The 21682-nt window shown below is 43.2% G+C and overlaps 2 protein-coding genes across 4 annotated transcripts in view; one reads left to right on the plus strand and one right to left on the minus strand.

Annotated features, from left to right (window-relative positions):
• SDHC (succinate dehydrogenase complex subunit C) overlaps positions 1-7916 on the plus strand; it is a 49780-nt gene extending 41864 nt beyond the window's left edge. The window contains exons 6-8 of the mRNA XM_026457042.1: positions 87-122; positions 2243-2425; positions 5534-7916. Coding sequence (XP_026312827.1) covers positions 87-122; positions 2243-2425; positions 5534-5620 — 306 coding nt within the window. The 3' untranslated portion in view covers positions 5621-7916. The remainder of the gene's footprint in view (positions 1-86; positions 123-2242; positions 2426-5533) is intronic.
• The window catches only part of CFAP126 (cilia and flagella associated protein 126), a 26547-nt gene continuing 12765 nt past the window's right edge, over positions 7901-21682 (minus strand). For 2 of the 3 annotated variants that reach the window (XM_023214327.1, XM_023214329.2), the window contains 5 exons: positions 11006-11180; positions 9599-9661; positions 9360-9440; positions 8693-8869; positions 7901-8318 (listed from right to left, as the gene is read on the minus strand). In XM_023214327.1, the coding sequence (XP_023070095.1) occupies positions 8133-8318; positions 8693-8869; positions 9360-9440; positions 9599-9661; positions 11006-11032 (534 nt within the window). In that variant the 5' untranslated portion in view covers positions 11033-11180 and the 3' untranslated portion in view covers positions 7901-8132. Of the gene's footprint in view, positions 8319-8692; positions 8870-9359; positions 9441-9598; positions 9662-11005; positions 13249-21682 lie in introns of those variants that run through there. The other variant, XM_023214328.2, reaches the window with a different exon arrangement.

Genomic DNA, 21682 nt, shown 5'->3' on the forward strand with positions numbered 1-21682 from the left:
TTATGTTATGTTATGTTATGTTATGTTATGTTATGTTATGTTATGTTATGTTGTTTTTTGAGACAAAGTCTTGCTCTGTCTCCCAGGCTGGAGTGCAGTTGGTGCGATCTCGGGTCACTGTAAACTCCACCTCTTGGGTTCAAGAGATTCTCTCCTGCCTCGACCTCCCGAGCAGCTGGGACTACAGGCACGTGCCACCACCCCTGGCTAATTTTTTGTATTTTTAGTAGAGACGGAGTTCCCCATGTTAGCCAGGCTGGTCTCAAACTTCTGACCTTGTGATCCACCCCTCTCAGCTTCCCAAAGTGCTGGGATTATAGACATGAGCCACTGTGTCCTGCTGAAGTCTTCATTTTTGAGAGGTATATTATTAAAAGAGATCCCTGAAGGCATAGAATGCATGTTTATGAGATAAATATTAATTGGTACCTATTTATGTGTCAGGTACTGTTGTAGACACTGGGGATTCAGTTATGAGCTAGATAAACATTGTTGCTGCTTTCATTCTTATGTTCCTGTTGACCCAGAGTAATGCTTCTGATGGGACACAAATCGATTTACCTTTTCTTATCTACACATTATATTGCATTTTTGTTTTGAGCTGTTGGACAGAATGGGGCCAACTTTAGTAGAAACTGGGTGCCAAGAATCCCAGGTTTTAATATTGAGTTTAGGAATCTTCTTTTTTTTTTTTTTGAGACAAAGTCTTGCTCCGTTGCCCAGGCTGCAGTGCAGTGGTGCAATCTCAGTAGAGACCTTATTTTGCCGTGTTGGCCAGCCTTATAGGTGCCCGCCACCACACCCAGCTAATTTTTTTTTTTTTGTATTTTTAGTAGAGATGGGGTTTCGCCATGTTGGCCAGCCTGGTCTTGAACTCTTGGCTTCCCAAAGTGCTGGGATTACAGGCACGAGCCACCGCACACGGCAGGAATCATTTAGTAGAGTGAAAACTGTCCGTGTTGCCTCCTGTGTGACCTCATGGTCTGCTCAAAACTGGTTTCTACAATTAGCCAGCTATGGTGGTGTGCGCTTGTGGTCCCAGCTACCCGTAAGGCTGAGGTAGGAGGATCGATTGAGCCCGGGAGGTGGAGGTTGCAGTGAGCTGAGATTGTGCCACTGCACTTCAGCCTGGATGACAGAGTGACCCCATCTAAAAAAAAAAAACATAGGCGGGTGTGGTGGTTCATGCCTGTAATCCCAGCACTTTGAGAGGCTGAGGTGGGCGGATCATCTGAGGTCGGGAGCTAGAGACCAGCCTGACCAACATGGAGAAACCCCGTCTCTACTAAAAAAACAAAATTAGCTGGGCATGGTGGTGCATGCCTGTAATCCCAGCTACTCGGGAGGCTGAGGCAGGAGAATCCCTTGAACCTGGGAGGCAGAGGTTGCAGTGAGCCGAGATCACGCCATTGCACTCCATCCAGACTGGGCAGCAAGAGAAAATTCTGTCTCAAAAAATAAAATAAAATAAAATACAAAAATTAGCCAGAGGTGGTAGTGTGTGCCTGTAATCCCAGCTGCTTGGGAGGCTGAGGCCGGAGAATCTAGGCAGCAGAGGTTTCTGTGAGCCAAGATCATGCCATGCACTCCAGCCTGGGTGACCAAAGTAAAACTCCATCTCAAAACAAAAAAAAAAGAGGGATTTTATATTTTGTAGTCTCCCTAGTTTTGCTTCCAAAAAGACAATTAAAATTCAGTTCTTTCTGTATTTTCATTACTTCTGAACCTGAACCAACTGTCAGATGGATGCTTTTGCCTTAATTTGACTTTTTATTACTTTCAAATCATAGCCTTAGAGACAAGCACTTTCTGGATTTCAGTCTGGTCCAATAGCAAGTTTAATGGAATAAAAAAGATGAGAGACTAAATGACTTATTAAATTAAGTGTCTGTATCAACTGTTCCCTGGGGCAGTGTTCAGTTTGGTTTAAAATGACTTTTCACTTCCCTGAGGGGGAGGCGGTAGAGAGGGAGGACATTTCCATTAATGACTTCCTATTCCACAGAACAAAGCTCTGTAAAGAAAATCAGCTGATCAGCTTCCTCTGTTCATATTTTGGCTCAGGCAGAGACTTGCCCTATATTTGTCTTTGTCTCAATATGGGGGGAAGAGAGGGGAGGTTTTACAAAATCGCAGAACTTGGAGCTTTTCTGCCCTGGTTCTTGCCTGTGATGGTAATCTTTTTGTTGAGGGAAGTGAAGAACCTAAAGGTCCTTAAGTCTGCTTTTATTTTTTCTTCTAGCAAGTACTGGCTGTGAGTGTGGGACAGGATTTTGTGTTTTCTGTGACAGTCTGTAGTTTTTGGTCTCTGAACTTGATCGTTGACTTGCCAGAAGATCTAATTGGGGGAGTGAGGAGTGAAAGAGTAGGAGGTTATAGGGTCTGTGGCATTCTACGGAATATCCCTGCCTACTGCCACTACCCAGTAGGACTCAACTCTCTATAATAGAAACACTGTCCTTATTTAAGCAAAACAACTCTTTGTGGAATCTGCTTGACTCCTGATCTCCTAGTTAGAAGCTATTTGAGGGTTGAGGTGAAGGCATCTTCTCATCTTGATTTTTTTTTTTTTTCCTGGACTCTCTCCATCTTTTCTCCAAACTGACTCCTAATTTAGGCAGTTGTACATTCAGACTGTAGGCGTATGTGTGTATGTGTGTGTTAAGGTGCCATGTATGTGGGAAGTGTGGAAAATGAAGACTACATTTGCCCCAGGGGCTCATTTAGTGACTTATAATATATTAATATGTTAATATCCCTAAGACACAAGAGAGTCAAAATTAGTGTTTTGTTAAATGTGGGGCCGGGGGCGTGGTAGCTCACGCGTGTAATCCTAGCACTTTGGGAGGCCGAGGTGGGTGGATTGCTTGAGCTCAGGAGTTCGAAACTAGCCTGGGCAACATGGCAAAACTCCATCTCTACCAAAAATACAAAAAATTAGCCAGGCATGGTGACGGGTGCCTGTAGTCCCAGCCTACTTGGGGGGCTGAGGCAGGAGGATTGCTTGAACCTGGGAGGTCAAGGCCTTAGTGAGCTGAAATTGTGCCACTGTACTCCAGCCTATGTGACAAAGTGAGACCCTGTCTCAAAACTTTTTTAAAAAGTGGGGGGTTGTGCAGTGGGTGCTGGGTGAGATAGCTCACACCTGTAATCCCAGCACTTTGGGAGGCTGAGGCGGGAGGATTGCTTGAGCCCAGGAGTTCAATACCAGCCTGGGGGAGACATAACGAGACTCTGTCTCTATTTTTTAATATTAAAAAGAAATGTGGGTTTTAACTCAATTGGTAGAAAACTAATTTAGTGGCATGCTACCAACAAAAAAAAAGAAATTTAAATAGAATAGAAAATATAGGCAGGGGCTGGGCATGGTGGCTCACACCTATAATCCCAGCACTTTGGTAGGCTGAGGAGGGTGTTATCACTTGAGGTCAAGAGTTCGAGACCGGCCGGGCACGGTGGCTCAAGCCTGTAATCCCAGCACTTTGGGAGGCCGAGGCGGGTGGATCACGAGGTCAGGAGATCGAGACCATCCTGGTTAACACTGTGAAACCCCGTCTCTACTAAAGAAATACAAAAAACTAGCCAGGCGAGGTGGCGGGCGCCTGTAGTCCCAGCTACTCCCGAGGCTGAGGCAGGAGAATGGCGTAAACACGGGAGGCAGAGCTTGCAGTGAGCTGAGATCCGGCCACTGCACTCCAGCCTGGGCGACAGAGCTAGACTCCGTCTCAAAAAAAAAAAAAAAAAAAAAAAAAGAGTTCGAGACCAGCCTGGCCAATGTGGTGAAACCCCATCTCTACTAAAAATACAAAAATTAGCTGGGCATGGTGGCATGCGCCTGTAGTCCCAGCCACTGGCGGGACTGAGGCAGTGAACCTAGGAGGCTGATGTTGCTGTGAGTCAAGATGGTGCCACTGGAGAAGCTGGGTGCAGAAGTTCACGCCCGTAATGCCAGCTCTTAGGGAAGCAGAGGCAGGAGAATAGCTTGAGCCCAGGAGTTCAAGACATGCCTGAACAATAAAATGAGACCCCTTTCTCCACAAAAAGGAAAAAAAAATGTATTTTTTTAAATGAAATTTGTTTATATATAAATATATATGTATTTGTATATATATGGTACCACTCAGTAATGGTAAATATTGTTTTATCAACTTTTGCTATATTATATATACATATCTACTGGGCTCCAATTTTAAAGGTATTTCTTAGTGGGGTCACAGTCAAAACAAAATTGAGAAATAGTGTTCTAGATCTCAGAGTATCCTTTAGAATACTAGTCCTCTGATAAACAGAGTTTCCCTCTATAAAAAGATTCTGAGATTGACTATATCTAGGAAATCATGCATATTATATCTCTCTTTTGGAGATTCACAGTGTACATTAGTGAACTGTTTAGAGGCCAGGCGCAGTGGCTCATGCCTGTAATCCCAGCATTCTGGGAGGCTGAGGCGGGTGGATCACGAGGTCAGGAGATCCAGACCATCCTGGCTAACACGGTGAAACCCCATCTCTACTTAAAATACAAAAAGAGGCTGGGCGCGGTGGCTCACGCCTGTAATCCCAGAACTTTGGGAGGCCGAAGCGGGCGGATCACGAAGTCAGGAGATTTAGACCATCCTGGCTAACACGGTGAAACCCTGTCTCTACTAAAAATACAAAAAATTAGCCAGGCGTGGTGGCGGGCGCCTGTAGTCAGTCCCAGGTACTCGGGAGGCTGAGGCAGGAGAATGGCGTGAACCCGGGAGGTGGAGCTTGCAGTGAGCCGAGATCCTGCCACTGCACTCCAGCCTGGGCGACAGAGCAAGACTCCGTCTAAAATAGATAAGTAAATAAATAAAATACAAAAAAAAAAAAAAAAAAAAGCTGGGGGTGGTGGCAGCCGCCTCAAGTCCCAGCTACTCGGGAGGCTGAGGCAGGAGAATGGCGTGAACCTAGGAGGTGGAGCTTGCAGTGAGCCGAGATTGCGCTGGTGGCAGCGCCACTGCACTCCAGCCTGGGCGACAGAGCGAGAGTCCGTCTCAAACAAACAAACAAACAGAAAAACAACTGTTTAGAAAGCCTTGCAGTTAAATGTTTACGAACTTTGTATGACCACAGAACTTTTTTTTGGCCCATATAATGGCTTTCAACATTCTGAGGAACAAGTGTTTGGAAGAATACACTTTGAGAAACATTAATCTAGATGTGTGGTCCTGAGGAAAAGTTGTATCTATTCATTCTGGAAGCTTTTGTATACGGTATGGAGCCTGTGCCATTCTAGAGAACATTGAACATTACTCCTACCATCACCACACAATAGAACCTGATTTTCTGTCATTGGAATAATTGGAAAATAGGTTCCATACTGTGGGTTTTGAGAAGGGTAAAGATGGGGCATAAGGGTAGAAGTGCTTTTCTCTAGAATCATGCTGAGAGGAGGTGTCCATTCCTTTAGGTGGAATTACTTTCTGACACAGGAACTGTTAATGTCCTGTTTACTGAAATTCCTTTTTTTTTTTTTTTTTTTTTTTTTTTTACGCTTGGGTGTTGGGGAAAGGGCCTGAAGATTCCCCAGCTATACCAGTCTGGAGTGGTTGTCCTGGTTCTTACTGTGTTGTCCTCTGTGGGGCTGGCAGCCATGTGAAGAATGGAGGTTCCCAGCATCATCTTCCTACACCTTATTACATTTATCCATCTTTCTGTTTTTCATTCTTATCTCCAGCCTGGGAAAAGTTCTTCTTATTTGTTTAGATCCTTTTGTACTTTCAGATCCCCTTGGAGCAGTAGAGTACCTTGTAGACCATAATAGTGGAAAAGGGTCTAATTTTCCCCTTGTTTCTAAAGATGGGATGGCTGCAAAAACTCCCCTTTTTTTGCCCACAGCTTGCCAACTCTGGAAGCAGTTATTCTGTCTCCATATTGGGCTTTGATTTGTGCTGAGGGTCAGCTTTTGGCTCCTTCTTCCTGAGACAGTGGAAACAATGCCAGCTCTGTGGCTTCTGCCCTGGGGACTGGGGGTGAGGCTTTGGGTGCCACTGCCTGTGGGTTGCTGGCTTAAAGGACAATTCTGTTCATTGGTGAGAGCCCAGGCCATTAACACCTACGCAGTGTTATTGAAAGAAGAGAGGTGGGGGTGGAGGGGAATTAGTCTGTCCCAGTTAGAGGGAGATAAAGAGGGCTAGTTAGTTCTTGGAGCAGCTGCTTTGAGGAGAAAATGTATAGCTTTTGACACAAGAAGAAGATCCAGAAAATTATTGAACATATTAATGGTTATGTCTTTTTCTTGGATTTCCAGAAAAGCCTCTTAATTTTATGCTTTCTCATCGAAGTCATGTACCCTTTTTTTCTGAAACTGAATTAAAATACTCATTTTATCTTTGACTCTCCTTGAAATCTAGAGAAACCAAGAAAATGGCTGTTGGGAAGGAACCAATTTCCTCCTCTTTCCTCGGGTCTCAGGCATTTACATCCTCCCTCTCCCTGCAATCTGACCTTTCCCAGGAGGGAAACAGTTTTCCTACATCTCATCATTGGAGAAGGTTTCAGGGAATCAGATAAAACTTAGCCAGATATTTAAATATCACACAGAAGCCTCAGAGAAGGAAGGAGGAAAAGAAAAGAAGTGATGCATGTAAAGTGCTTTTGGGTTATAGGCACCAAAATCCCATTAAGGACTAATTATAAGCTTCATGGGACAGTTCAGCAAATTATGATTCAGTGAGGGGCACAGAGGACCAGTGTTGGTGACAGCTAAGGGATGGTGACCTGAAGTTATAGGCTTAGGGTGGATGAAGAATAGAGATTTTTTAAAAAAGAAGGGATTGTTGAAAACCTGACAAAAATGTATAATTTAATGAGAAAACTTGATGCTTTTAAAAATGCAGATAGGCCAGGCTTTACCAGGCATACTGTTTTGATAGTTTTTGGGAACTCTGGAATAAGAGACCTATCTCGTGTGTCACTTTTGAGTTGCTGGCCAGCCAGTTAAAGCCATGGGTCGAAGAGGGGAAATGGTAACTGGCTGGTGTCAATTGGATAGGAAGACCATAGTTAAGGTGGGGACCTGCTCTTTTAACAGTCTTCATTCAGGGTCCCAAATAGTATTTGGCTTTAAGTAATGATTGCTTTTCCCTTTTTACTAGAGGGGTCCTGGGAAGTCCTTGTGCCTTTCCTCCATTTTAAACCAGCTGTTCTCTACTTTGTCCTTGGAATGAGGGACAAGTGATCATGAGAGAACACTTTGTCATTGGGATGGGGAAAGGTTTGGCAAGGGCATTGAATTTAACAGCCAGTACCAGGAAAATGTAAAATGGGGTCAATGATGAACAGATGTTGGAGGCTGGAAAATGGGTAGGGCAGTTGAATTTTTTGGTGGTTTCCTACCATTTGGGTGATTGAAGCATGGTAGTGGGTGGGTGGGTGGTGTGACAGAGTGTCATGTTTGTTATTCTGCCTTAAATTTCTACTTACCATCTTTGTTTGTCTTCTCTGTCTTCTAATCACTTTAATATCTTCAATTTTCAAACTGTATTTGTACTTGGGCTTAGATAGGAAGTCTTACAAAAGCATAGTATCTTCTACTTTGGTTTTCCCTACCTTTTCTTCCCCACCTTCTCCAAACACACATATACATACTCTACTCAACAATTCTACTTCTGATTTTGTAGTTGTTAGTTGTGCATGCTCAGGATAAAAAATAAGTGGGTAGGGTTGAGGGACTGGTTCTTTGAGGTTCTACCCTTTTTCCATGAATCAGACCAACTTTCTCTTGGTCATTTCTGGAGTATAACTGACTGAATTCTTGTAAAAATGTGTTCCACCCAAACCACTGTATGTTCTTTTCCCTACTTTATTTTCCCCCACCTTCCTTCTCCTAATTGGGTTACAAGAGGCAGCCATAGCAAGAGTGGAAAATCCAGATCAGTAAAAGATTCAACAAACAAAGTTTATTTTCCAAATTTGTTTTTACTCCAACCCCAAAATTTCCCTGTTTCACAGTTCTGACTGGGGGCTCTTGTTTATTTCACTCAGTCGCTATACAGGTTTTTCCATGTGTGGCCGCTTGGTCCATATGAAATTCCAGGTTTGTATTTCTGGACCTCAGCTAGATTAGGCCCTGCCCAGAGTCCTAGCATACGTGACTTCCAGGTGGGCTCTTAGGATCTGGCTGGGCTTTGGGGACCTGGAGTATGACCTGCAGAGGGGTGTGAGCTTCGGAGTTCATCTGGGGAATTGAGGTTGGCAGCTGGGGAGCTTGGAATTATGGTTGGACTTAGTGCTTGTTGTACAGTCTTTGTGATAGACTTCTTCCTGAGTTTCTTCTGACTGTCTGGATCATGGGGCTGTCAGTGATAGAGTGGAAGAGACAGTCATGTCTCTGGTCAGGCCCAGATCATTCCCAGTGCACCTCAGGATTCTAACTCCCTTTCTGCCCATACCATGGGCAGTAGATCAAGCTTCAAATAAGGAAAGTTAAATTTGATTTCTCTAACCACCCTCCCCCACCTTGAGATTAGATCATTTTCTACTGTTGGGGGTGAGATGTCCTTAGCCCATCCCTTCAGACCTCAGAAGGTGATTAGGGACTAGTCAGGATAAGACGAATTGGTTAGAGGTTCCCCCTGCTGGGTTAGTGGTGGCATAACAGCAGACATTTTTTGAAGTTGAAAAGAAATTGAGACAACAGGGTTCTGGATTAAATGGGAAGAATAGATACCTTGCCTAAGATTTCAGGACGCAGCCCATTGGAGGCCTTGAGTAGATCAGAATTTTTCTGTATCCATTTGGTGAGGGAGGCAGCACCAGCAGTTGTACGGGAGGTCAGGGTCACCCGAGCAGGGGGTATCTTCAGAGGCATTTGCCAGGTGCCCATGAAGGAACCCCAGGGATTTGCCTGAAAATGAAAAGGGATTCCTCAATAGGGCTTCTCACTCCTGGTAACTGACTTAGACCTCTGTTAGTCTTATTTCCATTCTTTAGGAATGCATGGTTATGAAACAAGACTAAAAGCATAATCTTCCCACCCTTCCTTATCCCCCTCCCTCGTTTAGGCTTTGCAGGCCTTATTTTTTCATCCCCTTTGCTCTGCCAACTTAAATTCCGCATCCTTAGGCTGAGTGTGGCAAAGGAGTACCCACTGCACAAATGTCATCACCTGAAGGCTTTCTTTTATACAGATCATTGATCAATTTAAGAACTGAAGGGTGCTAAACACAACTCTATCCTGTTGGGTAAGCTGGCCGGAAGTTCAAGGGCTCTTACATTACAACATGAATTAGATTAAACTTTAATTTTCCTGATAATGGCTGTGAGAGACTGCACATCTCCCAGTTCTGTGCCTCAATTATTTGCCTTTCTTGATAGGAATGAAGATAGTATCTCACCTTGGAACGGGGCACAGAAGGCAGTAGATGACCACGATCATTGGCAATAATTTGAGTGTAGCCTTCATGAGAAGAGATGCTCTGGGGTACAAGTGGGAGAGAGAAATGTTTCTGAGTGGGAAAAAAGGGAGTATTTGGGGAGCTTGCTCAGAGGATATGGGAGTTTAGAGAAGGCTAAAAGGAGTTAATTGACAGGGAGAGCATGAGGCTGTCTTGTAGGTGCACTGAACATGGAATACCTCTTTTGTTGGCTTAGCCGGAGACCAGTTCTGCAGATAGTTGGATGAGAAAGCCTTTTCATACTGTGGAGAGAAAAGTATCCCTGTGAGACTTCAAGGCCCCAAACCCAGGAAATGATGACTAGGCACAATTCTTTAGATTTGAAGACCAAAGGCCTGACCAACCATGTAGGCTTTAAGTCACTATGACAAGGGTATAATTTGTTTGGTCTAGATGTGTGCTGTCCAGCATGGGGCCAGTAGCCACATGGAGCTGTTGAACACCTGAAATATGACTAGTTCAAATTGAGGTGTTTTATAAGTATGAAATATGCTGAATTTTGAGGTTTTGTCTTTTTCTTTTTTTTTTTTTTTGAGACAGGATCTTGGTCTGCCACCTGGGTTGGTGTCAGTGGCACGATCCTAGCTCACTGCAGCCTTGGACACCTGAGTTCAAGCGATCCTCCTCCCTCAGACTCACAAGTAGCTGGGACTACAGGTGCATGTCACCATGCCCAGCTAATTTTTTAATTTACTTGTAGAGATGAGGTTTCACCATATTGCCCAGGGTGGTCTCAAACTTCTGGCCTCAAGTGATCCTTCTGCCTCAGTCTCCCAAAGTGTTGGGATTACAGACGCGAGCTACAACGTCCAGCAGGTTTTGAAGATTTAGTACAAAAAAAGAATGTAAAATGTCTGATTATAATTTTTAAAATACTGATTAAATGTTGAAATAATATTTGGATTTATCGGGTTAAATTCAATATATTTAAATTTTATGTTTTAAGTTTTTCATGTAGCTACTAGAAAATTTAAAATTACATTTGTGGCTCGCACTCTTTTTGTTGGGCAGCACTGGTCTAGATCAGGAGTTGGTAAACTATGGCCTATGGGCCATATCCGTATTGCTGCCTGTTTGGGCCTGGCCAGAGAGTAAGGACGATTTTTATAGATGAACATTTACAATTGATTCAGTAAAATGGAACACTAACTTTGAATCCCAGTTAAGTGAAATGTTTTCTCAACTCCCAAAATTCCATTATTTTCATTAGTGGTACAAAAAAATTGTACTCAGTTATATTTTGAATTTGTCAAAAATTTTATGGAAAAATGTTTTTCTTTAATTATGTATGTAGCTATAGAATATTTTTGACTTTGCCACTTGGCCTAAGCCTAAAATTTTTACGCTCCACCCTTTTACAGAAAAAAAAAAAAAAAAAATTGCCAACTTCTGGGTTACACCCTACAAATTTAACCCAGAGATACCTTTGGATCGCCCCTGGGCTCTATCCCTGAGGAAGTAAAATATTATCTCACTCCACTCTCAGCTATCTGTTCAAAGATCAGAATCCTATGAGAGGAGACAGTCCAAAGATAGAATCTGAAAAACAAAAGTAAACTTTAAAGAAATGGAGAATGGGAACTTACCTGGTTGGCACTGTAGTTCGTGGCCATGATCTTGTGCTGTTTACACTCGTTGCTTGGCAACTGCAGAAGGCCGACCTCCTGGGACTACCTCCCAATCAGCAGAGGCTGCCTTTCCCTTCTGCTTATTATTATTCATTTCCTTGGCTCACACTGCCCCCATTTGTTTTCTCTGGAACTTAGATTCATTTTTATTTTAGAGACGGGAAAGACTGGGTAAATGTGAGAAAATTAGCTAAATAGTAGCTACTCTTTTTCTGGCATAACCTACCCCTGCTTAAGAACTTCCACGTGGCCTTTGATTGGGGTTTTTAACCACTTTAACAAACGATATAACCCTGAGAGTTATGTTTGTTGGACAACATGGTGTAACGTACCACAGGATGCAGAGCCAGATACTGGGGTTTGAATCCTTATTCAACATGGGAACATAGGAGCTATATGACAGTAAACAACTGACTTGTCTTCACTAAATTTCTATCAACTTGTTTGTATTGTGGAGATTATAGAGCCTGCTTTTATAGGGTAAGTGAGATAAAATGAATAAAGTGTCTTGACAACATCATAGCATAGTAGGTATTCAGTACTAGTGAGATCCTGTTTATAAGGCTCACTACTTTATCAGGCAGAATAACAAAGGAACAATGTTTAAAAAGCAACTAGCTCAAATCTGTCCCCAGAAGGAAAAACATATCCTGTCCTTGGTCCTTAAATAATTTCCTCTGTCACTGTCTTAGAATCACCGCACCTAAGAACACAGGTGTTTAGTGTTGACTGGAATAAAATGGAATCGGGTGCTGGTGCAGGGAGATTGAGCAGGAATGAAGAGAGAAAGTCACAGAGTGGAAAGTATCAGGTTTGGAGACTTCAACGGGGGGTGCCAGGACATGAGCCTAATATTTGTGGGACGAGGAAACCCCTCTGAAACTCATCTGAAATGGTATTGTAAAACCAATCTACGACGTGGCTAGGAGAATTAATGAGTAAGCAGAACTGTGCTTTGTGAATTGTAAAGTGAATTTATATATAAGGTGTCAAGATGAAAGGGAAAAACAAAGAAATAAGTTGCCCAAAGATATCATTAGGACCAGGAGAGCATTATACAGTAGATCCAGGCCGGACATAGTGGCTCATGCCTACAATCCCAGCACTTTGGGAGGCCAAGGCAGGTGGATCACGAGATCAGGAGTTCGAGACCAGCCTGGCCAACATGGAGAAACCCTTTCTCTACTAAAAATACAAAAATTAGGCAGGTACGGTGGCACATACCTCTAATCCCAGCTACTTGGGAGGCTGAGGCAGGAGAATTGCTTGAACTCGGGAGGCGGAGGTGGCAATGAGCAGAGATCCTGCCACTGCACTCCAGCCTGGGTGACAGTGCGAGACTCCGTCTCAAAAAAAAAAAAAGTATGTCCATCAGTCCCTTCTCTTCATTGTTCCCCCAAAATCCTCATCTTAAACCAACACACCAAGTATAAGTGCACTCTTATGCTTCTGCAGATGGAGGGAAGAACAGCTCTTGTTTTAGAGGCTCTGGAGTTAATACCTGGATAATGTGAGATCTCGAAAGATAACTCATGTGCTTAGTCCCTGTGGTTCTTATCACTGTCTAGGGTAGTGGAAGAGAGAAGAGTTCTTTAAGGACCAAGGAGTATCTTTGCTCTAGGATATCCATTTTGGCCCTTTAAGCTGCAGTGATAGGCTAGCATTATTTCTCTTAGAATTTTCAGTTGGTATGCCTCCTTCTGCTTTTCTGATAGGGATGTAATGATAAATGATGACTATACTCATTTTTAAAAATTAACTAGTTTTTGTTCAATTGCAAAAGTAACGTACATGGAAAAAAGTTTCATGTTTACAGGATGGTCAGTGAAAAGCAAATCTCCATTTGATTTCAACTCTCAGTCTTGCTCCTCAGGGCAACTACTGTTATTCATTTCTTGTATCTCCTTCCAGAAATATCCTATGCATACAAACACTAATGAGAGAGCTGTCCACATTGCTTTTTGATTTGCTTTTTTGACTATCTTGGGGATTATATTTTTATCATAATATAGTATTCCATTTTGGGATGCACCATAGTTTATTCAGACCCATATGGATGACCATTTAGGTTATTTAGAGTCTTTTGCTATTAAGGACATTGCTGTAATGAAAAATCCCTGTGTATCTTTATGAACTTTTATGTATGAATTTTTATGTACATATGTGATCTGTAGGATAAATTTTTAAAAGTACATTGCAAAGTCAAATGGGTTTGTGCGTTTAAAATAAGTAGATAATGTCAAATTACCATTGAAATACATTGCACCAGTTTGTACTTCTACCAATGGTGTATGATGGCATGTGAGTGCCTAGTTCTCTCCTTTCTTTTCAACATCATTATCGTTTTTTCTGTTTTTTTTTTTTTTTAGTCTAAACTAATTTTAATTGAACTAATAGAATTGAACTAATAGAACTAATTGATTGAACTAGTAGAACTAATGTTAACTGAGCAGTTACTATATACATGCCAGGAACAGTTCTAATTGCTTTATTACATTTTCTCATTTAGTTCTCAACCCAACCAAGGAAACTGGAGAATACACAGTGAGGAGTAGAGCCAGGATTTAATCCCAAGTATTCTGACTCTAGAGCCAGCAGTTTTAACCATTAATATTGCTTGTTAAGCTGTAGGTTGAACAAGGTGTATAATTTTATTTTTTGTTTTTGTTTTGAGACAGGGTCTCCCTGTCGCCTAAGCTCTGGAGTGCAGTGGCGCCATCAATATCCTGAGTTCAAGCAATCCTCCCACCTCAGCCTCCCAAGTAGTTGGGAGTATAGGCATGAGCTACCATGCCCAGCTAATTATAAAAAAAAAAAAAAAAAAAAATTAAGTTCGTCTTCTCTTGAACTCTTGGCCTCAAGTGATTCTTCCCCTTTGACCTCCCAAAGTGTTGAGATTACAGGCACCAACCACCACACCCACTCAACATGGTATATCATTGTTTTAAACTTGCATTCCTTTAATTAGGGTGTTTTTATGTGTGTATAAACCCTTTTTAATTTTTTTTTCCCCCTGATAATGGCCTTTAATGTTTTTTGCCACTTACTATTGGGCTGTTGACTTTTTTTTCTTTTTTTTTTGAAACCAGGCTTCCCTCTGTCACCCAGGCTGGAGTGCAGTGGCATCATCTTGGTTCACTGTAACTTCTGCCTCTCATGTCCAAGCAATCCTCCCACCTCAGCCTCCCAAATAACTGGAACTACAGGGACGCACCACCACACACAGCTGATTTTTAAATTTTTTTGTAGAGAAGGGATTTTGCCATGTTGCCCAGGCTGGTCTTGAACTCCTGGGCTCAAGCCATCTGCCCACCTCAGCTTCCCAAAATGCTGGGATTACAGGCTTGAGCCACTGCACCCAGCCTGTTGACCATGTTCATTAATCTGTTTGAACTCCATATATTAAGGAAATTAGTCCTTTGTCAAATATGTTGCAAACATTCCCTCCAGTTTGTCACTTAATTTTGTTTTGTTGGTGGTTTTTCTGTTTTGTTTTTGTTTTTGTTTTTCTGGGGGTTGTGTGTTTTTGTTTTTGTTTTTTTTTTTTGCCATGGACATGTTTTTAGTACTTATGTAGTAGTCAGATGTATTACTCATTTTTTCTATGCTCTGGATCTTATGCTTTGAATGGCTTTTTGTAAATTCCAATATTTTAAAAATAATTGACCCCTCGCTTCAGTTTTTACATTTAAATTTTTGTTCCTTCTGGAATTTTAGTGAATGTGGACAAGGTTATGCTTCAGTTGCCTTAACTAGTTGCCTTGGCATCATTTATTAATAAGTTTTCTTTTCCTCTACTGATTTTTAATGTATTCCCTAACATATTTGTGTCTGTTTCTGGATCCTCTAACCCATTGTTCTAGAGAGAAAGGTGATTGTTTTAGATTATTTTTCTCTCTGATACCTAAAATCCAAGGTACACGCTGGGCACAGTGGCTCACGCATGTAATCCTAGCACTTTCGGAGGCTGAGGCAGGCAGATCAGTTGAGGTAAGAAGTTCGAGACCTGCCTGACCAACACGGCGAAACCCCGTTTCTACTAAAAATACAAAAATTAGCGGGGCATGGTGACACTTGCCAGTACTCCCAGCTACTGGGGAGGCTGAGGCAAGAGAATCGTTTGAACCCGGGAGGTGGAGGTTGCAGTGAGCCAAGATCCCGCCACTGCACCCCATTCCAGGCGACAGTGAGACTCCATCTCAAAAAAAAAAAAAAAAAGGGCCGGGCGCGGTAACTCTCGCCTGTAATTCCAGCACTTTGGGAGGCCGAGACAGGAGGATCACGAGGTCAAGAGATCGAGACAATCCTGGCCAACATGGTGAAACCCCCGTCTCTACTAAAAATACAAAAATTAACTGGGCGTAGTGGCCCGCGCTTGTAGTTCCAGCTACTTGAGAGGCTGAGGCAGGAGAATCACTTGAACCCGGGAGGCGGAGGTTGCAGTGAACCGAGACTGCGCCACTGTGCTCCAGCCTGGTGACAGAGTGAGACTCTGTTTCAAAAAAAAAAAATCCAAGGTACAATCCTGGCTTGATCCTATGTGAATTCTTCCATTTAAGATTTCAGGCCGGGTGCAGTGGCTCACGCCTGTAATCCCAGCGCTTTGGGAGGCGGAGGCGGGCGGATCACAAGGTTAGGAGATTGAGACCATCCTGGCTAACACGGTGAAACCCCATCTCTACTAAAAATACAAAAAATTAGCCGGGCGTGGTTGGGGGGGGCGCCTGTAGTCCTAGCTACTCGGGAGACTGAGGCAGGAGAATGGCGTGAACCCGGCAGGTGGAGCTGGCAGTGAGCCGAGATCGCACCACTGCACTCCAGCCTGGGCGACAGAGCCAGACTCCGTCTCAAATAAAAAAGAAGATTTCACTAGGAAATTGTAATATCAGTAGTAACAGGCAATTTTAAGCTTCTAATAAAAGTGTATTGAATTTTAGCCTTTCTTCAGATGAACTGGTTGACTTCAGGTACAGCACATGGTCTTTTACTAGGACCAGATTTACTTCTTCCAAAGTTGGAAGGGCTCTTTAAAGGCCTTTATATATGCCTTAAGATATTTTTTTCTGTTCAGTTAAGTTCTCTGATGACTGAAACTAAACCATTAAGACATCTTTTATTTGGATGGAGATTGTCTGCTATTGAAGTACAAGTTTAACCTGTAATCTATAGGTGATGCATACATTGGACCTAAGTGAAGGTAACCACTAGCATGAGTACTAGAGTCGGATTGCCTGGGTTAAATTCTGGCTCTGCCTAAATGTATGGCCTTACACAAGTTAATCTTTCTGGGTCTTAGTACCCTTATCTGTAAAATGGGGATAATCTTAGTTTTGAGCGTTAAATATATGTAACATGCTAATACGGTGCCAGATGCATAATGAATGCTCAATTATTTTAGCATTATTATTGGCTTAAGATTGCCAAGAAGTATATATTCAGGTTACCTTAAACAAAAAAGGGGAAATGGGGAAATTATAATTAATAGGAGTATTTAACAGATTCCAAAGGCAGGAAATATAGTTTGAGCCTCAAAGGATACTAGAATCTGGAAGATAGAACATGATCAGAAAGATTTTCTGTTTCTTCTTTATCATCTGTTTCTCACTGCCTTTATTCTTTTTTTTTTTTTTTTTTTTTGAGATGGAGTTTCGCTCTTGTTGCCCAGGCTGGAGTGCAATGCACGATCTCGGCTCACCACAACCTCCGCCTGCCGGGTTCAAGAGAGCGATTGTCTTGCCTCAGCCCCCCGAGTAGCTAAGATTTTAGGCATGCACCACCACGCCCAGCTAGAGACAGGGTTTCTCTATGTTGGTCAGGCTGGTCTCGAATGCCTGACCTCAGTTGATCCGCCCACCTCGGCCTCCCAAAGTGCTGGGATTACAGGCATGAGCCACCGTGCCTGGCCTCCCATGGCAATTTTTAAAACCAGAAAAAATTATTAGTAACCCCTTCATAGTAAAAATGGGGCATTTATCTCATCTATTACACAATTTACCCACCTGCATCACTGTCTCTAGTTATACCATCAGCTCTCTACGGTTTCTTCTAAGTAGTTCCAAGGTGCCCTGCATGTCACCTCACTAGGTCAGGTGTTAATGGGTCTTGGATAGGAGACTTGGCTTTTGCCCCATTTCCTGGGCTAACAGGATTTCATCCAACCAAGCTACTGGCCAAATTTTGAACTATTCAAACACCCTGGCTTTTGTAGATTTCCTTATGGGAAATGAAGGCCTAGTTCTAACCGCTGAAAAGATGCATGGCTACAAATGTAAAAGCTATAGTTTCAAAACTTCTCTATAGAGTTAAAATAGCTGATCCAGTTTTCTTTCCTGAGACTAAGGCTCCCTCTGTTGGAGACTGCTGTTACATCTCTCCTTTCCACCGACAATACCACAAAAGAATAATATTCTTGATAAGATCACCTTCCTGAGGAGCCAAAGAAGAAGCTTTGTATACTCCCCACATACTGCCTATGGGGTAGCCCTCTCTGCAGCATTCATAGACCTATAACACTATTTCTTTTTCTTTCTTTTTTTTTTGAGATAGAGTCTTGCTGTGTTGCCCAAGCTAGAGTGCAATGGCACGATCTCAGCTCACTGCAATCTCTGCCTCCCAGGTTCAAGTGTTCCTCCTTCTTCAGCCCCCCTCATAGCTTGGATTACAGGCACACACCAGTGTGCCCTGCTAATTTTAGTATTTTTAGTAGAGACAGGGTTTTGCCATGTTGGCCAGGCTGGTCTCGAACTCCTGACGTCGGGTGATCCACCTGCCTTGGCCTCCCAAAGTCCTGGGATTACAGGTGGAAGCCACTGTGCCCAGCCTTTAACACTATTTCTTAAAGCAAAAAGACCAAAGAACAAGCTTTCAACAACCAAAATGACTGAAGAGACATCAATATCTCTCACTAGTGGTGTGAATTAAATTTGTTTACTTGCATAACTAAGAATAAATGGTGGTTATAATGGCACCAGTATAGGATATCATGGCTGTGTGCTTTGACAATATACAGGTTGACCATGAAGTCTGGAAATAGATACTATTATTTTATCATGGATTTTAAATATATCAATAAACCATTCTATGTATTCATTAACTTTTCCACATTTCTTTGCAGTCTTGTAAATATAGTACAACTATCAATGAAGAGAGATTAGGGGGCTGGGCACGGTGGCTCACACCTGTAATCCCAGCACTTTGGGAGACTGAGGCGGCGGATCACTTGACCTTAGGAGTTCAAGACCAGCCTGCATGGTGAAACTCCATCTCTACTAAAAATACAAAAATTAGCCAGGTGTGGTGGTACATGCCTGTAGTCCCAGCTGCTCGGGAGGCTGAGGCACGAGAATCGCTTGAACCCCAGAGGCAGAGGTTGCAGTGAGCCGAGACCTCACCACTGCACTCCAGCCTGGGTGACAGAGCAAGACTCCATCTCAAAAAAAAGTAGATTAGGGACAGTACGTGAGAAATAGAATAAGCTCTCTGTCAGACACAGACATTAACCAGGAGTAAAAGGATTTTTCCTCAAGGTAGGTGCTAAGGAGAATAACAGATTACTAGATAATTTCAATGTTGCTCATATAAACAATAGCCAAAGCGAACTTATGTATTGTACAGAATTATTAGGATAAAGGTATCCATGAGAACAAAAATACAAACGCTTCCTAAACAAACACCAAAGACGTGTTTCAGACTGGGAGGGATGGCGGGACAGGGGAGGAGGAAGCAAGTGAAACAGGTGAAACGGGAGGAGGAAGCAAGTGAAACACAGTGAAAGACTTACATATATAAAACAAAATTTGTAAGGCATATCTGCGGCCACACATACTGATAATATCAATAGATATGGGGCCGGGCCCGGTGGCTCACTCCTGTAATCCCAGCACTTTGGGAGGCTGAGGCTGGCGGATCACAAGGTCAGGAGTTCGTGACCAGCCTGGCTAATATGGTGAAACCTCGTCTCTATGAAAAATACAAAAATTAGCCGGGTGTGGTGGTAGGTGCCTGTAGTCCCAGCTACTCAGGCGGCTGAGGCAGGAGAATCACTTGAACCCGGGAGGCGGAGGTTGCAGTGAGCCGAGATCATGCCACTTTACTCCAGCCTGGGCAACAGAGCGAGACTCCGTATCAAAAAGAAAGAAAGAGGCCGGGCGCGGTGGCTCAAGCCTGTAATCCCAGCACTTTGGGAGGCCGAGACGGGCGGATCACGAGGTCAGGAGATCGAGACCATCCTGGCTAACACGGTGAAACCCCGTCTCTACTAAAAATACAAAAACTAGCCGGGCGAGGTGGCGGGCGCCTGTCGTCCCAGCTACTCGGGAGGCTGAGGCAGGAGAATGGCGTAAACCCGGAGGCGGAGCTTGCAGTGAGCTGAGATCCGGCCACTGCACTCCAGTCCGGGCGACAGAGCGAGACTCCGCCTCAAAAAAAAAAAAAAAAAAAAAAAACACAAAAACAAAAAGAAAGAAAGAAAGGGTTTAGAGAAAGAAAGAGAGAAAGAATGGGTTTACCTACCTATTGAAAGAAAATAGTTTTCACGTTAACAAAGCAAAATCCAACACCGTGCTGTATAAAAGAACTACATCTAAGAAGAGTTTCAGGAAGCCTAAATAAATGACTAAGAGATGTACCAGAATTTATTCCTAAATGTAAGCAGGGGTTGCAGTTGTAATTATCCATCAAAGTAGAATTCTGACTAAAAAGCATTAAAAGAGAAAGAAATTTTAGCCACAATTTTTATAAAAAAGATAATGACATTTTATACAAGGAGAAATAGAAGCACACTATAATGGGAGGACTAACAAATCCCTCAGATCTAGAAAGATCAAGTGAACAATAAATTAGGATACAGAAGACTTAAACAACATAATAAATAGATTTATTTATTTAAGTAGATTTAATAATATTGAACTCTGAACCTTAACAATAGAGAATACACTTTTTTAGGGCCGGGCGCGGTGGCTCAAGCCTGTAATCCCAGCACTTTGGGAGGCCGAGACGGGCGGATCATGAGGTCAGGAGATCGAGACCATCCTGGCGAACACGGTGAAACCCCGTCTCTACTAAAAAAATACAAAAAACTAGCCGGGCGAGGTGGCGGGCGCCTGTAGTCCCAGCTACTCGGGAGGCTGAGGCAGGAGAATGGCGTGAACCCGGGAGGCGAAGCTTGCAGTGAGCTGAGATCCGGCCACTGCACTCCAGCCTGGGCGACAGAGCGAGACTCCGTCTCAAAAAAAAAAAAAAAAAAGAGAATACACTTTTTAAAAAAAATGCATAAAGGGCTGGGTGCGGTGGCTCACGCCTGTAATCTCAGCACTTTGGGAGGCCGAGGCAGGCGGATCATGAGGTCAGGAGTTCGAGACCAGCCTGGCCAACGTGGTGAAACTCCGTCTCTACTAAAAATACACAAAATTAGCTGAGGATGGTGGTGGACGCCTGTAATCCCAGCTGCTCAGGAGGCTGAGGCAGAACTGCTTGAACCCAGGAGGCAAAGGTTGCAGTGAGCCGAAATCGTGCCACTGGACTCCAACCTGGGCGACAGAGTGAGACTCCGTATCCAAAAAGAAAAAAAAATGCATAAAGCATTCACAAAAATGTGGCACATTCACATCCTAAGCTACAAAGAAAATCTCAATATATCCAAAGTGAAGAAACAATAATTCAAATAGTATTCTCTGGCCAAAACGTAATACAATTAGACAAATCAAACAATAAAACCAAAAGGCGTCTTCCAAAGGGAATTATATTTGCACACACTCACACTCACTCTCTCATATATTTCCCCTAAAGGAAATTTCAGAACGTGTTAAACCACTCCTGGGTCAAGGGGGAAATGCAAAATAAATTGCAGGGTTTTTTTTTTTTTTTTTTTGTTTTTCTGACAATGCAAGCAGCTGGGACTACAGATGCGCACCACCACGCCCAGCTAATTTTTGTATTTTTTAGTAGAGATGGGGTTTCACCAGGTAGGCCAGGATGGTCTCCATCTCTTAACCTCGTGATCCGCCTGCCTCGGCCTCCCAAAATGCTGGGCCTGGCCTAGTGTGCTTTTTTGTTTGTTTTTCATTACAAAAAGAATAAGGGGCCAGGCACGGTGGCTCACACCTGTAATCCCAGCACTGTGGGAAGCCAAGGCGAATGGATCACCTGAAGTCAGGAGTTTGAGACCAGCCTGACCAACATGGAGAAACCTCGTCTCTACTAAAAATACAAAAAATTAGCTGGGCATAGTGGCGCACGCCTGTAATCCCAGCTACTCGGGAGGCTGAGGCAGGAGAATCACTTGAACCCGGGAGGCGGAGGTTGCAGTGAGCCGAGATCGGGCCACTGCGCTCCAGAGCAGTGACCATCTCAAAAAAAAAAATAAAAATATAAAATAAAAGAAAAAGGAAGCTGAGCTACAGATTAAACAAACATTTCACAGAGAAGGAAATACCAACAGCCAGCTGTGGTGCTCATGCCTGTAATCCCAGCACTTAGGGAGGTTCACTTGAGGCCAGAACTTCTAGGCCAGCTGGGCAACATAAATGAGACCTCATCACTACTAAAAATCAAGTAATTACCTTTAGGGAGAGAAAAGGGGGGCCGGGTGCGGTGGCTCAAGCCTGTAATCCCAGCACTTTGGGAGGCCGAGACGGG

This window comes from Piliocolobus tephrosceles, chromosome 1, assembly GCF_002776525.5.
Source record: "Piliocolobus tephrosceles isolate RC106 chromosome 1, ASM277652v3, whole genome shotgun sequence".
NCBI classification, from domain to species: Eukaryota; Metazoa; Chordata; class Mammalia; order Primates; family Cercopithecidae; genus Piliocolobus; species Piliocolobus tephrosceles.